The 18496-nt window shown below is 35.1% G+C and overlaps 1 protein-coding gene across 5 annotated transcripts in view; it reads left to right on the forward strand.

The window, feature by feature from the left end:
* The window catches only part of CEP120 (centrosomal protein 120), a 92453-nt gene extending 76594 nt beyond the window's left edge, over positions 1-15859 (forward strand). For all 5 annotated transcript variants that reach the window (XM_057736569.1, XM_057736552.1, XM_057736562.1 and 2 more), the window contains 2 exons: positions 7979-8124; positions 11966-15859. In XM_057736569.1, the coding sequence (XP_057592552.1) occupies positions 7979-8124; positions 11966-12200 (381 nt within the window). In that variant the 3' untranslated portion in view covers positions 12201-15859. The remainder of the gene's footprint in view (positions 1-7978; positions 8125-11965) is intronic.
* Positions 15860-18496: the final 2637 nt, after the last annotated feature.

Genomic DNA, 18496 nt, shown 5'->3' on the forward strand with positions numbered 1-18496 from the left:
TTAGGAATAATTACTAGAAAACAGGTGATATGATGGAGAAATGTATTAGAGAAGTAGAACCTTTTCAATCATATGAATTTTAAGAATTCAATAGATGAATTAACAGCAGAGCCAAGAATATGTGAACTGAAGATAAGCCAATAAAAAGTATCCAAACTGGAACAGAAAAAAGGGTGGAAAATACAACAAAGAACATAAGTGACATACAAGATAGGGTATATGAAACTGGCTACCTTTTGTGTAACCATAGACCCCTGTGTTAGTCTGTTTGGGCTGCTGTAACAAAATAGTACAGACTGGATGGCTTATAAACAACAGAAATTTGTTTCTCACGTTTCTGGAGGCTGGAAATCTGAGATCAAAGTGTGCACACGGTCAGGTCCTGTGTCTGGAGAGGGCCCACCTCCCAGTTCATAAATGACCTTCTTTCCACTGTCTTCACATAATAGAAAGGCTAGAGAACTCTACTGGGTCTCTTTTAATTTAAAATAACCAAACTGCTAGAGCTCATCAATGAATTTGGTAAAGTTGCAGGATACAAAATTAATACACAGGAATCTCTTGCATTCCTATACACTAACAACAAAATATCAGAAAGAGAAATTAAGGAAACAATCCCATTTACCATTGCATCGAAAACAATACCTAGGAATAAACCTACCTAAGGAGGCAAAAGATTCATACTCAGAAAACTATAAGATATTGATGAAAGAAATCAAAGATGACACAAACAGATGGAGAGATATACTGTGTTCTTGGATTGGAAGACTATATTGTCAAAATTACTATGCTACCAAAGATAATCTACAGATTCAATACAATCCTTGTTAAATTACTAATGGTATTTTTCACAGAACTAGAACAAAAAAATTTTTAATTTGTAGGGAGACACAAAAAAAACCCAGATAGTCAAAGCAATTCTGATAAAGAGAAATGGAACTGGAGGAATCAGGCTTCCTGACTTTAGACTATACTACAAATCTACCATCATTAAAACAGTATGGTACTTGTACAGAAATATAGATCAATTGAACAGGAAAGAAAGCCCAGAAATAAACCCACTTACCTATGGTCAATTAATCTATGACAAAGGAGGCAAGAATATACAATGGAGAAAAGATAGTCTCTTCAATAAGTGGTGCTGGGAAAACTGGACACCTACAAGTAAAAGATTGAAATTGGAATGTTCTCTAACACCATACACAAAAATAAGCTCAAAATGGATTAAAGACCTAAATGTAAGACCAGATACTATAAAACTCTTGGTGGAAAATATAGGCAGAACACTCTTTGACATGTATCAACAAAGATCTTGCTGCACTTTACCTCCTAGAGTAGTGGAAATAAAAACAAAAATAAATGGGATCTAGTGAAACTTAAAAGCTTTTGTACAGCAAAGGAAACCATAAAATGAAAAGACAGTCCACAGAATGGAAGGAAATATTTGCAAATGAAATGATGGACAACAGATTAATCTCCAAAATATAGAAACAGCTCACGCAGCTCAATATCAAAAAACAAACAACTCATTCAAAAAAATGGGCAGAAGACCTAAATAGACACTTCTCCAAAGAAGACATATAGATGGCCAAAAAGCACATGAAAAGATGCTCAACATCTGTAATTATTAGAGAAATGCAAATCAAAACCACAATGAGCTATCACCTCACACCAGTCAGAATGGCCAGCATCAAAATTTATAAACAATAAATGCTGGAGAGGGTGTGAAGAAAAGGGAACCCTCCTACACTGTTGGTGGGAATGTCAATTGTGGGTACAACCACTATGGAGAACAGTATGTAGGCTCCTTAAAAAAACTAAAAATAGAGCTACCATATGATCCAGCAGTCCCACTCTTGGGGTAAACCATAATTTGAAGAAATCTTCATGTCTGGAGAAAACCATAATTTGAAAAGATACATGCACCCCAATGTTCACTGCAGCACCATTTACAATAGCCAGGACATGGAAGCCACCTAAATGTCCACTGACAGAGGAATGGATAAAGAAGATGTGGTACATATGCACAATGGAATACTACTCAGCAATAAGAACGAACGAAATCATGCCATTTGCAGCAACATGGATGGACATAGAGACTGTCATACTGAGTGCAGTAAGACAGACAGAGAAAGATATATGATATCGCTTATATGTGGAATCTAAAAAAATGGTACAAATAAACTTATTTACAAAACAGAAATAGAGTCATAGACGTAGAAAACAAACTTAAGGTTACCAGGGGAAAAGGGGGAAGAAGGGATAAATTAGGAGTCTGGGATTGACATATACACACTACTGAATATAAAATAATTAATAAGGACCTACTGTATAGCACAGGGAACTCTACTCAATACTCCGTAATGACCCATCTGGGAAAAGAATATAAAAAAGAGTGGATATTTCTATATGTATAACTGATTCACTTTGCTGTAGAGCAGAAACTAACACAACATTGTAAATTAACTATACTCCAAAAAAACCCACTCATTTAAAAAAATAAATAAAATAGCCCTAAAGCAAAGAAAAGCTTAAAAGCCATGGATGAAGAAGAGAACATTTCCTTCACAGGGGCAACAATGACTTAGATGAACTTTCAACAAAAGTAAAGGAATTCATAAAATAGTGGAATAGCATCCTTAAAGTACTGAAAGGAAATAATGGCCAACCTGACATTCAGTATCCAGTGAAAATGTCCTTCATTTTTGAAAGCTGTGTAAGACTTTCAGACTAACAAAAATTGGGAGAAAATAATCACAGTATTTGTTGGGTTTAAAGTATATAGAGAATTAAAATTCAAATACTAGTACAAAAGATGTGAAGGGATAAATAGAGTTAAAATGTTGAAAGTATGTTGCCATTATCTGTGAAGTTGTAGAGGTCCTAATTTCTGTTATTTCTAAAAGAAGAGTAAAAATGAATAACAAGCTGATAGAAGGGAAAAATAGAATGACATAAAATATCAGATTAATCTAAAAAAGGACAAAAGGAGAGAAGCAGAACATAAAAATAGATGGGAGAAGTAGAAAATAGTAGTATGTAAAGATTTAAACCCATATATATGTGTGTGTATATATATATCACCCATTTCTTTAAATATAAATGGACTAAATACCATCACTAAAGACATATTCAACTAAAAACAATTAAAAAAGCAACAGTATGTTACTTAAACATAAGGACGCTTTAAATATAAGAGTACAAAGTGGTTGAATTTAAAAAGGGGAAATTATACACTACATTAATATTAACCCCAAGAAAGCTTAGACTTTAGGGCAAGAGGCATTACTGTAGATATGAGAGTTTGCATAATCATAAAAGGGTCAATCACCTGGAAGATGACAACAATTCTATATTTTAGTGTTACTGGTAAGAGCCACAAATTTATATAAAGCAAAAGTCAGTATAACTTAAAGAGAGAAATAGACAAATTCACAATTAGATTTTACCATAACTCTCCTGGGAACTGATAGAGCAAACCAACAACAGAAAATAAGTAAAGATTTCAGTGACACAGCCATTGGTATATATAGAATACTTCATCAGAAAAATCCCAGGATACACATCATTTTCCGATGCACTGGAACATTTAGCTAAATTGCTCGTGCTGGATGGAACAGCAGTTCTAAACAAAGTTCAGAGGATTGTAATTTAGAATATGTTCTCTGAGCACAGTGAGATTAAGCTAGAAATTACTAATAAAAAGATAGTAAGTATCCCCCATGATTGAAATAGTACATTTCTAATAAGCAAGGGCTAAACTGGAGACCACAAATGAAATTAGAAAATATTTTGAACTAAATAATTAAAATAAAACATATCAAGATATGAGCTTTATTTAAAATTGTGCTTAAGGAAGTTTATAGCCTCAGGTTCACTTGGAAAATATCAATAAGAAAAGCATGAAATCTATTCTCTAAATATCCCTTTCAAACAGTCAATAAGCAAACAGGAAATTAGGAGGAAGGAAATAATCAAAATGAGTAAAAATTGATGAAATATGGGGAAAATGTACAGCAAAATCAGCAAAGTTGACAAAGAGCGTTCAAGGACCGAAACAGAATAGGCAGTAACTCCTAATATCAAGGATTTAAAAAAATGGGACAGGGCTACAGATCCACAGACATTTAAGGAGATAAGAGAATGGCATGAAATTTTTATGTGAATTTGAGACACAGAACTTACAAAATCGACACACACATACACACACAAAAAACAGATAATAGAAGTAGTCATATAGCTATTAGAGAAATTGAATACATAATGAAAAACCTTCACCAGAAGAAGACTCCAGACCTAAATGGCTTCACATTTCCATTTAGTAAACATTTTAGAAAGAAATAACACTAATCTTACACAAACTTTCAGAAACTAGGAAGAGAGAATACTTCCCACTTTTTTAGAAAAATGAGACCAGCATTATCTTGATCCTAAAATCTGACAAGAACATTATAAGAAAATTAAGTGGCCAATCAGTCTCATGAACATAGATGTAAAACTTGTAAGCATTACAGCTAAGTTTATTTATTAAACAAAGGGGAAGTTGACTGTCTACCCCCTTAAAAAGATAGAGAAGAAATCAAATGCTCTTATCAAAAATGTAGAAAAAGTCAGTACCCATTCATAGTAACAGTTCTTAGCAAACTAAGAATGTAGGGAAAATTTCTTAATCTGATAAAGAAAACTTATATAAAACCTACCAAAAAATATTTCTTAAAGTTTTTCTCTGAGATCAGGAATGAAAGATGCCCTCTATTATCATTTCTTAACAACGTTGTACTAGAGGTTCTTTTTTTTTTTTTTTTTTTTAATTTGGTTGCATCAGGCTTAGTTGCAGCAGGCGGGCTTCTCTTAGTTGTGGCTCACAGTCTCCTTAGTTGTGGCATATGAACTCTTAGTTGCATCATGTGGGATCTAGTTCCCTGACCAGGGATTGAACCCAGGCCCCCTGCATTGGGAGCCTGGAGTCTTAACCACTGTACCACCAGGGAAGTCCCTGTACTAGAGGTTCTATCCAGTATAACAGGCCAAGAGAGAAAGGGTCTGTCAGCTGGAAAGGAAAAAACGAAACTGTTGTCATTTGTAGATGACACTTGTTATGTATGCAGAAACCAAAAAGTATCTACAGATGACCTATTAGAATTAATAAGTGAGTTTATTAGCAAGTTTGCTGGAAACAAAATGAGTATGTAAATATCAATTTAATTCTCTATACCAGAGACATGGAAAGAAAATTTTAAAACTCTGCCATTTGCAGTAGCATTTATAAAAACTTGAAATTCCTAGGTGCACATTCAAAGAAAGCTGCTACTTTTAATGTAGAGAAGTATAAAATATTATTAAATAAAATTAAAGAAGACCTGAATAATCGGAGAGGTAAACTATGTTCACTGCTTGAAGAATTAATATTGTAAAGATAATAGTTTTCGCCAAATTGACCTGTAGAATCAGCATAATCATAATAAGTTCCAGCAGGCCTTTTTTTTTAATCCTAGAAATTGAGATTTATATGAAAATACAGGAGTCAAGAATAACTAAAAGAATTTTGAAGACAGAATACATACTATCAGATATCCAGAGTTATTATTACAAGAGTTACAGTAATTAAGACAGTAAAGTTTAACGGAAGGATAGAGAATCCAGAAACAACCTATACATAAAAGGACAGAGGTGATGTATAACAGGTGACACTGCCAAGCAGTGGGGGGAAAAGTTGTTTTCCAGTAAATGGTTCTAAGTCAATTGGAGCTGTATATGGGGAGAAGAAGAAACTTGATTTCACCATACACAGAACCAATTGCATATGAATTTTGATAAATGAAGCTTCAAGAGGGTAACATAAAAGAGTATCTTCAAAACTGAGGCAGGCAAAAATACAGATAAATTTGGACCATATTAGAATTAAGTAAAAAACACCTTTAAAGGAAAGGGCAAGACAAAGACTAGTGAAAAATATTTACAATTTAAATAATTGACAAAGGATTTATCTAATATATGTAAAGAACCACATAAATATCAGTAAGGAAAGATGAATAGCCAGGTAGAGAGCAAAGGGCCAAATGGTTGAACAGGAACTTTACAAAATAAGAATGCCATTAAAAAAATTAAAACATGTCCAGCCTTGGGACTTCCCTGATGGTGCAGTGGTTAAGAATCCACCTGCCAGTGCAGGGGATGCAGGTTAGATCCCTGGTCCAGGAAGATCCCACATGCCTCGCAGCAACTAAGCCTGTGCACCACAACTGCTGAGCCTGTGCTCTAGAGCCGATGAGCCACAACTCTTGAGCCCACGTGCCACAACTACTGAAGCCCATGAACCTAGAGCCTGTGTTCTGCAATAGGAAGCCACCACAACAAGATGCCTGCGCACCACAGTGAAGAGTAGCCTCCGCTCTCTGCAACTAGAGAAAGCCCGCGCCCATCAATGAAGACCCAACACAGCCAATAAATAAATAAATTTATTTATTAAAAAAAAAAGTTCAGCCTCATTAGTATTTGAAAAAATACAAAATAAAATCATGAGATACCACTACATAAGTTATCAGAATGGTTTAAATGAAAAAAAAAAAAAAAAAAACATTACCCAATATTGGCAAGAACATAGAGCACTGGAATGCTTACATGGAAGTGTAAATTAGTACTACTACTTTGAAAACTGACAATATTTACTAATATTGAAATTCTCATACCCAGTGACCCAGCAGTTTGAATCGCAGGTATATACTCAATGGAAATGCATACAAATGTACATGTATGTACAATAATGTTCACATGAAATTTATAATACAAAACTGGAAACTAACACAAATGTCCCTCAGCAGTGGAATGAATAGATTGTATATTCATCCAGTAGAATGCTATATAATACTGTGTGAGTCATCAACTACCCAGAATACAAATGAGTCTGAAAAACAATGTTAAGCAAAAGAAGCCAGACATAAACTAATATACATTGTACAGTTCCTTTTACACAAAGTTCAAAGCACTGAAAACTTATATGTGGTGTTAGAAATTAGAGTAGTTATATCTTTGGTAAAGGATGAGTGGTTAGTGACTTGGGAGGAAACACAGAGGGACTTCTAGGGTTATGATAATCTGTTTCTTGTTCTGGATAGTGGTTATGTGAGTAGTTCACTTTGTAAAATTTGATCAAAATGTATACTTATGACTTGGCAGTTTTCTTATTATTTAGTAAATACTTCTTTTTTAAAAAAGATGACATTACCTATTGATCCAAGCTTTCCCATTTTGGGGTTTGTCCTAAAGAAAGAGAAGCATTTTTCCCTAAAGAAATATGTAGAAAGATTCATGAGCTAACTATGTTAGATGATAGGATGTTTTGCTGCAGCATTCCAAAGTGTCTGTTATTGAGAGAGTGGTTGACTAAATCATGGAATATGCATTGTGTGGAATGTTACACGTTTATATGAAAGAAATTTTATCATGTGCATAGATTTTTTGTGAGCCTAGAAAATAGAATGGAAGGGCATATTTTCTTGAGGTAGGAGTGGAGTTAGTTACTATTGCAGGGACAGTTATTGAATTTTTCTTGGTACCTCTTTGTATACTTTGTATTTTATATAATTAATTTGTATAATTTACCATACCTTTATATAATTGTAATTTTTTAGATAATTTTGCACAATTAACCATTTCTTAGATGCTACTCTTACCATTGGTCCTGTGGCAACTCGTGTTGACAGCAGACTCTTTCTTGCCTTTAACTTCTGTTAGATCTTATGATATTCAGCTAACCTCAATCACTAATTGGGTCATGAGTGGTCATGGCTTATGACAAGAAGGGAAGTCACGGAAAAGTTTGTAAAGAGAACCTGGGCATTTCTAGATAATATGTGACTCAGAATCTGCAGTGTGTGGCTATATCATGGGTACTGTCAAGTAGGATTATAATCACAAGTCAAAGTCATATAAGTATATTTATTGCTAACATTAGAGATCTGGCTTGTTTCTTTTCAAGCGGGAGCAAGAGAGTCAAATGGCTCGTCTTAAAAAACAGCAAGAAGAATTGGAACAGATGAGACTACGTTACCTGGCTGCTGAGGAAAAAGATATAGTAAAAACCGAGAGACAAGAATTGTTGGATATAAGAAATGAACTGAACAGGTATTTAAAAAAATTGCTTTTTTTTCCCACACAAAAACAAAAGTTCAAATAGGACAACTTTTTATTTAGTCATTGGTCCAGGGAAAGTACAACATCAGGTCTTTCAACAGTAAGGTACATCATATATAAAATATAGCTGAGTTATACAATAGAAAAATCTTTGTTAAAGACCATTACTCTCATCTTTTTTTTTGCCATGAATGTAGCTGTACTTAGCTTTTTTGTTTCTACTCATAGCATTAGTACTTTAAATTTTATTCCTTTGTGACTGTTTTAGGGTTATTGCTACTATTTCAAGGTAATTGATTATACTGAATTTTTAATTATATAAAGCATAAGAAATTTCAAATATTGCTGTATTATTAATGTAAATAATATAGAATAGCTCTTAATTATTGTCCTTACTGTGTGTCAGCAGCTATTTTAAATGTCTCATAGGCCTATCTCCACTTTTTTTAATTCTCAAAGCAGCTTTTTGAGGAAGCTATTATCCCCATTTCGAGATGTGGAAACCGAGGATTAAAGAGATTTAAGTACGCTTTCCAAAGTCACACAGCTAGTAAATCAGGGAGCCAGAGTTCAGATCTGATTCCAGAGGTTGTATTTTTAACTACTGTGCAACACTGGGCCTCTGTATTGTCATGTTCATATTAGTTACAATTTCAAGTATTTCATAGTAGAAAAGTAATCATTAGGAAGCAGTATTAGAACAAATTACTGTCGTTTTGGAGGGGAGTGTACAGGAAGACTTTTTAACTTAGTTTATCAAGAGACTAGTATGCAGCAAAGCATACTTTCTTAGCTCAGGCTGGCGTAACAAAATATCCTAGATTGGGTGGCTTAAACAACAGAAATTTGTTTTCTCACAGTTCTGGAGGCTAAAAGTTCAAGATCAAAGTGCCAGCATGGTTACTTTATGGTAAGGACTCTCTTCCTGGTTTGTAGACAGCTGCCTTACCACTGTGTCCTCAAAAGCTCTCCTGTGTCTCTTCTAATAAGTGCATAAATCTCACCATTATGGCCCCCTCATGATCTCATCTAAACCTAATCATCTCCCAAAGGTCCCATCTCCAAATACCATCACATTGGAGGTTGGGGCTTCAACATGTGAATTTTGGGAGGACACAATGCAGTACATAGGATATACATTTGACAGAATATCCCATGATATATCCCTATATAAACTGAGACAATTCAGTCACTATATTAGGTGGGTTTGGAGTTGAATTACACAACTGCATGTAGGATATTAATGTATAAATATTAGTTGGAAAAGGTCAAGGTCTATAGTGCATGCTACAGGGCTCAATTCACGCTATCATTCTCTTTTTATTCAGCAAATACTTATCTGGTGTCTACTATGTCATAGATTTGGAAGATGTTACAAATTAATTTTAACATGCCCCTTTCCTTCCAAAATTTTGCTATTATATATAGCAGTTTGTTTTAGTTTAGCAAATACATATTAAGCCCCTGTTTGCTAAGCACTCTTTTGGTGGTTTAAACGAAGAGAGCCATTTGCCTATCATGTGTAGGTCATACAAAATTAAATTTTATTAATATCTTAATAAATTAAGATTTAGGGAGAAGTGAAACCAACAACATTAAATACATTAGAAACAATAGCAGAATTCTCTGTATTAATAGAAAAATCTCTTAAGTGATGGGCAAGACATAATAAAACAGTTGGTGTGAGGAAGCCTATGAGGATTTAAGTGACTACTACTAACAGTGTGTCTTGGCTGCCAAAGAGCCAGTGTAGTTAGGGACATTCATAGCAGAAGCATTCAGTACACATTGTGGTAGAACCACCTCTGGATTGTTATTACCAAGGTGCAGCAGACCTTAGGGGAAATCAGCTACCTAGAGAGCTGCCAAAGGAATTTGACCAGAAAGTGGTTAGGAGAGTGAGGGATATTGAACTTGTAGAGAAGTCTTGGGCAAAGTATTAGAAAGCTCTCTTCAGATATATAGAGGGCTGCCATGTTAAAAATAATTCAGTAGGCTATCCTCTTGAAAAGAATCATAGCCAGTTATTGGAAAGTATAAAGGTGCATACTGAGTTCAATATTAGAAGGAACTTTCTAACAGAGCAATTCTAAAAATAGTAGGTTCCTAGTGACACGAACTTGGGTGAGTGGAGTCTATACATAGTGTTTGTCAGGGAAGTAAAGTTTCCTTTGATAACTTAATGGATTTTTCAGCTGCAGGGTTCTAAAATCCTATTGTGATCATGAATGTTGATAGCATTTTAGTAAAGACTTGGTAGGGATAATCTCTCAGTTGTATAAAAATTCCATTTGTCCTTCATAAATAAACAGATGAACAGGGAAATGGTTGAACTTCTGGTACATAGTTTGGCATTGTGTGTCATTAACCTACCAAGAGGACCTCTTCTCCAAGAGAGCTGTAAGAGTTAGAGTAGGGGAAACAATTATTCAGAAATCTTCTTACTCATTCCCATGTACTGCTCAGCTTTACTAGTGTCCCATTAATCACTTGATTTCCACTCCAGTCCCAAAGCACAGGGCCCTCACTATTTAGATTTTTTTTCTTGGAATATATGGAGGTATTTGGTGTCCTTTTTGGACTGTATACCTCAATTTCTTGTTCTTTTGTGGGGAATCTTAGGAGTCAGTTCACGTTTCAGAGAGGTATATGAACAAACAAAACTGTACACTACCAATGATCCTGCACCCTTTGCGGGGCCTAGTGCTCCTTGTCTGTCAGGGCAGGACACGCTCCTCCCTTGCTCTTCCTCCCTCTCTCCCACGCCATGTGTAATTTCAGAAGTAGACTTGGTTCTCATTGGCTTACTTACTGTGAAGACCATCTAGAAGCAGGGGCTTAGACTCAGCTGCTTGTTATCTTATTTATAAAGACAGAAGTTAGGAGTAGTTGCAAATTAAAATATTTTTATAGCCAGTTACATAGAGGAGTATAAAGTTATATCTTAGTTGTAGATTCCAAATTAACTTAAAAGCTACTCCATGTCCAAACTTGGTGTACTTACGAAGTGATAGTAATGCCAAGTATACTCCCCATTTTCAAGGTAATGTGATTGTTGATGTTCCATTGGAAATATCCAAATCCCAGGCTGGCACCTGCTCCCCTTTCTTCATCTGTTAAATAAGATCATCATAAACTTAATTTGAAGCTATCCATACAGACTCTTAAAATGTACATGCCCTTTGAACCAGGCATTCATATCTATACAGTATCAGTTTCTACAAACACTTAGTGTTATAAGCTCCATAATAACAGGAACTTTTCTTCTTGATAAACTGCAGTATCCCCCAAATCTAGTACTGTTTAGTACGAGTAAATATTTGTGGAATGAATTTAGAAGAAAATTTTATGTTCAAAAAACAATAACACAAGTATAATAACAACCTGAAGATCAATAATAATGATGTGGGAAGAGACTCATTATATTAGTAAGTGATAAATATAATGTACAGTATTGCATATGTAATTTTCTAAAAAGTTAGCAATACTATGTGATTGAAATACATGCATTTTTTTTAATTTAGAAGAGACGGAAAATTATTACTCAGATTGGTTATATCTGGTTAAGATTATGATGATTTTCTTTTCTATACATTCCCAGAATTTCTAGTTATCATGTATTTTATAGTTAGAAAAACAAGTATTGTTTTTAAAACTGTCTTTTGTAAGTGTGCTAATTCTGGCTAGTCAAGTGGTTTTTGTTTTCTTCTTGAAAATGTTACTAAAAACGTATTTTACCATTAAATCATTTTGTTTTTAAGTGGTATTGTTAACCAAAAACCAAAGCAGTGTTTGTTGCCTGCTAGAGTGGCATGTGTTTTTGACTTCTCAGGATAAGGCAACAAGAACAAAAACAGTACCAGGATTCCAGAGAGATTGCGAGTGGAAAAACGGATGACCCACATGGCAGTGCATTGGAAGAAGGTTTGGATGATTATTTGACTCGCCTCATAGAAGAAAGGGATACTTTGATGAGGACGGGTGTGTATAATCATGAGGATCGAATAATAAGTGAACTCGACCGACAGATCAGAGAGGTTTTGGCAAAAAACAATGCCAGTAATTAATAACATTTGGAAAATCTTTACGGAGACTCTGGGTCTAAATTTTAATTGTAAAGCCCTTAAAAGAAGGGAAAATGGATATTTTAGAATACAGTTTTCAATTTTTTATAAGCAAAATTTTGTATGTTATTGTATAGTATTTATTCGATTTTATTTACTTTATGCTACCTCTACCACTCTGGTTTATTTGTAATGCATTTTATATACTCATTTTTAATGACTTTTCAGTGTTTCTCATAATTTATAATTTCATGGCTAACTTTCAAACAGCTTTTCACTAAATTTGTTCTCAGAGAAATGACTAGTAATTTCCAGTTATATATATACCTTTTTATGTTGAGTCAAAAGTATATGTTGCACTTTAAAAATGCTGTCCTGTTGGTTTGAATAGAGATGTCTTAAAAGCCGAAACCACTTGTAAATGCAGCTAGTTTTATTTAATTCACTTTAGATGAATCTTTTTTAACTTGTAACATTTGCAAGTGACAAGTTTGAAAACAGAAAGCAGGATCAGTGCAGAGAAGCCATATGTGATCTACTGAGTAACATTAGTCATTTAAATAAAGTTAATACAGATTAAACTTGTTTCAACAGCTATTGAATTTTCAAATTTTTAGTGCAATCTTAACTTTTAAGAGTATGAAGTAATAGCTTAGTAAGTCTTCTCTGTCAGCCTCCTGCTCAAGATTGCATTATTTTGTTGAAAATAGAGATTTCATTTTCTAGTTAATAGTAATGTTAGTTGTTAATGTAAATCCTCTGTAGTAAAACATGGAAACAGACACACAAACGCTTTAGCTAAGAAAGTAGAGTGAAAACCTACAATTTTTGATTCCCCCAAGTTTAATCAGTCTTTTACAAAAGTACATGAGATTGTCATTGGATTTACGTAGTGCCACATCAGTATAAATTTTTAAGAATTCCTTTACATCGTATTCTTCAGAGCCAGCATTTGCCCTCCTCAAAGCAACACTTTCCACTTCCTTTTACAGGGTACTGAAAAGGTTTAATTAGCAAATTCACAGATTAGGTGAACTTTGAAATATATGTACTTTAAAATTTCTTATTCCCAAATATAATAAATTTAACTATGTACTTTGTAAAGTATACACTATTTACTGATAACTTCCACAAAAGCAGAGTAGGCTCTTTGGTAACACTAAATTTTCTGTTGTTTTCCAGGAGGTATATTTCTTATTTGTGAAATTAAAGTCCCTACACACTTTGTATTTTTCCCCCTTATTAACAAGTATTAATCTAAAAACAACCCAACAGTAAATAGAGAAATTACTGAGAGAATAATGAATATGTGAATTATAGCAAGAATGTGAGATACTAATTATGGCTAGATATTTTCTCTCATTGATTTTTGTGCCACATGAATGGAACAGAGGTATTTTTATTTGGGAAGGTCTCGGGTAAAATATTGTGACTGTGTCTTCAACTGCATTGTGTGCTGCATTTGGCTGTTTTCAAACACTAGAGGGGGCCTTTGATTTAAAGAAACAAAAAGGACGTTTCTAAAATGGATGTGTGGTTTGCCTTCTCTAAGGTAATCTTTTGGCTGTGTATTTTATCAAATAAAAATCATAATTGTGTGCATCCTTGAGTTTCTGAGCAGTCTGCTAATTTTTAATTAAACAGATTAAGCAAGTGCTTGGCACTTCCTATATCAAGTCACTTTATATTTTTGATTTTTAAGTGCTTATATTGCAGATACTTTTTATATGTTGTAAAATTGACTGGGAGAGTCTAAAATTTTAACACCTTTCTGTGATCCTGTAGCAACAGACATTTCATTTGTAAGTGGCATTTAATATATTTACACTGATTGCTTTACTAAATTAAATTATCATCAGTGCCTGGGAGCTGAGTATGACCACAGTAGATAGATGAATGAATGAGCCAATGCGCAAGTGAGCAGGTGAGTGAATAAAAAGCTTCCTCAGTACTATATGTAACAGCAGACCTTTCATCAGATATTCTCATGTGAAACAAAATTTACCTTTAAAATGTTTGTGATTCCTTTTCATGGAGAAAGCCTAGTTTCCGTGTCTAAGGCTAGCACATACTGCACGGGAGGTGTATCACTTCTTCCAGGTATGTGTGGTGCCAGGTCTGCATAAATTGGAAGAGTTCTTTTACAGGTATATTCCAGTGATTCCTATATAGACCTGGAATCCTGTTGCTTTCAGCATGTGTGGGAATTTTGAGTATGATTTAAGGATGTATTAAGGCACTGTATGAACAACTTAAAGAGTACAACCGGCGAGTCTGCCCAGAGGACTTTCTCATCCACTTACTGCTCTGTCCAGATAACTTTCCAGCCCAAATCTGAGTCCTTAGATCACCCCAGTGCATATTGCTTGTCCTCAGCCACCTCAGAATGGACTGACCTGGTTCTTACAGTCTATAGAAAGGGTTCGCTGGTAGCTATGGATGGAACTTTTAAAATTTGGCCTTTCACTACCATTGTGTCTGGCTTGACTGAATACCTAACTTGACTTTTTTATTGATATAATTCACATACCATAGGAGTCACCGTTTTAAAGCACGCACTTCAGTGGTTTTTAGTATAGTCACACGGTTGTGCAGTCACCACTGCTATCTAATACTGAAACATTTTCATCATCCCCCAAGAAGACCACACTCATTAGCAACCATTCCCCCCTTTACCCCTCCACTCAGCCCTTGGCAGCCTCTAATCTACTTTCTGTCTCTGTGGATTTGCCTATTCTGGACATTTCATATAAAATGAAATTCCAAAATTGATATTTAAAATTGAGAACCTGATGTATTTTTCTATGCCCAGTTTCTAAGGCATATAGCATTTTCTCAGATGTTAAATGATACAGAGATGCAGTCGGCCCAAATAAGGGTATAACATTTATCAATCAGTTAGTACTGCTCAGCTGTTCTATTATCCATTACCTAGTAAAGCAGTGACCCAAAATAGTGAATGGAAGAACACCTCTGGTCAGTCGTCTGGTGCTGGAAATCGGTTATAGATACAAGGCGTGTGTAGTACCACTGGTATCCTATCAAAATTGCACACTTTCCCACATGATTCCTAGAGTGGGGAGGAGAAGCATGGTTAACTAGAATATAAGGTTCACGAGGACAGAGGTTAAGTCTATCTTACATTCTCCGTTTGCCAGGACAGAAATAGTGCCTGCCCCATGTAGGCACTCAATAGTCCCTGCATTCATGAAGAAATACATGAAGAAAAAAATTGTGTATGGTGTGCCAGTCAAAATAGACGTAAAAATTAATGATGACTGAGGTACTGGGAGAACAGGCTTTCCTGGCCTCACCTCCAAGCCCTGTTGTAACTGAAGGATTTGTTTGTGGGATTGTTTGGCTTTTTAAAAGTATGCTTCAATTACATGGAGGAAGAAGGTAGAGAGCGGCTACCTGGGGGAGGGGTGCAGGAATGGAGAGTTACTGAATGGAGAGTTTCTGTTTATGATGATGATAGTGGAAATGGTTGCACAGCATTGTGAATATATGTAATGCCATTAAATTGCACACTTAAAAATTGTTAAAATTTTGTGTTATGTATATTTTACCACAATTAAAAAAAAAATGTTTGCTTCAAATCTGCCTACCCAGTGTTTAAATGCTAAAGGGTTTTTTGCGCATGAGTCTCTTGGCAAGCCATTTTTAAAGATACTATCTTCTCATTCCTTGATTGTAGGAATGGATCAGAGACTTCATTTTATGTTTGTAGTACCTTTGCTAGCAAAATCTGAAATTAGTGAAAATTAAAATTACTTTTTATTATTTATTTATTTTATTGGCTGTGTTGGGTCTTCGTTGCTACACACGGGCTTTCTCTAGTTGTGGTGAGTGGGGGCTACTCTTCATTGTGGTGCGCGGGCTCCTCATTGTGGTGGCCTCTCGTTGCAGAGCGTGGGCTCTAGGCACATGGGCTTCAGTAGTTGTGGCACATGGGTTCAATAGTTGTGGCTCATGGGCTCTAGAGTGCAGGCTCAACAGTTGTGGCATATGGACTTAGTTGCTCTGTGGCATGTGGGATCTTTGTGGGGCAGGGATCGAACCCGTGTCCCCTGCACTGGCAGGCAGATTCTTAGCCACTGCACCACCTAGGAAGTCCAATGGCTTCTTTTTCATTCCAGCTTCTAAAGGTAAAGTTGAAGCATCCTTGAAACTTGGAATTGTAATGCCTTCATGTATTATAAAGTTAATAAAGGTCTTATTATGCTTTTAAAAAAGAATAATGACAAAATTAAAACAATACTGGTTATTTAACTTAGCAGATAGTTCAAACCATGAATATAAATGTGAGTGATAATTTTTCACAATGGATTTCTAGTTCCCTAAATTAGGCTTAATATCTTTTTGTTTGAGGTGGTCGTATTGTTGGTTGGTGGTCTTATTAACTGATGAAATGGTTTGTGTGGGAGTGCTGAATAAAGTCTGGGTGGATAATTTTCAACTTGGTATGACTTGAAAATTCAAATCTGTCTTTGATATTTGTGTTTTGGCAACTGGGACAAAGGCCCTGGAACCCAGACTTTCCAGCATGCACTTCTGCCACCTGTCCTAGAGCACAATCTATGCATCTTCCTATCCGATGGGCCCTCTGCTTCTGTGACTTAGCAGACAAAGATGTAACTCCTCCATCCTGGTGTAAATGTGGAAATACAGACAGAATTGTTTAAGCACCTAAATTTTTCACTGAAACCAAAAGAACTAGAGTGCTCACTGATTTTGTTATATAACCTCTATTTGGCATCAAATTAGAAACCACTATTGTTAGGAATGTAACTGTAGAAAGGCTGTTATATACTTAAATCTCATTTTATTTGCTTCTCTGGGGGTTGTCTTCATGTTTTCATTAGAAATGTTTTTACAGATGTAGGCTCTTCTGATATAAAGTTGCTGAAATAGAGATTCAGAAGTTTAGCTTTCAAATTGAAGGGGGGGTGGAAATCTATTTAGAAAGATTAATTTATAGGTAAATAATTTACTGACTCTGATACGTTAATGTACAATAACCCCTAGAGGCTTTTAAAGATGTAGTCATATTCTTAGGGTTTCTAAGAATGTTAAACCTGTCATTCATAATAGGAAAGAACTAAAATAGGGCCCATTTATAATTTCTTCTTGGAAACATTTCATCTACAAATTCATAGACAAATATTTTTTCTTTTTCAAATAGCTTATCTAATAGTTGGACAGCACAACCCTTTTCCTGATTAACATGTTAACTAGTCAAAAGCATGCAGATACATTGGATGAGTGCTGAATTTTCCTCAATATTTTAGGTTAAAACTTGGCCAGAGCAAATGAAATATTACTGCAAAATCCTACTTTGACATTATTGTAAATTTTAGTGAATGCCAACCCAATAGTGAGAGAGTCTATGCCTAGTAGATTTGCTCAGTTTTTTAGCACATTCTCATATTAATGAATAGATGGACCAAAATTAAAAGCATCAAAGAACTGGTTTCATTTCTATGACTTCTTTCTGTAATCTGAAAAATTGAGAAAGATTTGGTTACATGAAATTGCCATCTGTTTTCTTGAGAGAAATTCTGAATTTCAAGCAAGGCTATTATTGCATTACTTGAGTTCAGTTCGGATTGTGTGCAAAGATGCCCTGAAGATGGGATGTCAGATCAAGAATCTGAGGTATTAATATTCAGCACAGATCTTGGGTCATCCTGTTTAGATTGGATGAGACAGTATAGCAGACTGGTGTAGTTGTCTGTTGTTGCCTCAAGGAAGGAACTTTCAACTCCTGATTTAGCTTTGTTGTTGGCAATTGAGATTAATGGTCTTTTCTTGGTTTCTGGCAGAAGTTTATTTAGGTAACCAACTGAAATTTGTAAAATTTGTGCAAAGAAAATAAAGGTACCAAATGGGAAAGTTTTATAAATAGTCTTCAGAAGTAATTTAGCCCACAGACTTTTTTCACAAGTTGTAATAGCCAGCCCATGTTTGGCCCACCACCTCTTTCCCTGTTATCAGTCCACACTTCTCTCTTATCTCCCTATGAATGTGTGTTTACCAGGGACAAAATTTGTCTCTAAAAGATTCTTTATAAACCCCTCAAAAAAGAAAAGGAAGAAAGAAAGGAAGAGAAAGGACAAAAAAGGGGGAAAGAAAGAGAGTGGAGAGAAGAGCTCACACCTCAGTTTTCCTTTGGCCTACCTTTTTCTAAGGTCTGTAAAACTGTCAGGTGGTTTCACTGGTTCGATTAATCTTTACCCCTTATATTATCACTTGAACCTCAGTGTCACTGTCTGGATCTCTCTGAATATGTCTATGAA

The sequence above is a fragment of the Hippopotamus amphibius genome, chromosome 1, assembly GCF_030028045.1.
Source record: "Hippopotamus amphibius kiboko isolate mHipAmp2 chromosome 1, mHipAmp2.hap2, whole genome shotgun sequence".
NCBI classification, from domain to species: domain Eukaryota; kingdom Metazoa; phylum Chordata; class Mammalia; order Artiodactyla; family Hippopotamidae; genus Hippopotamus; species Hippopotamus amphibius.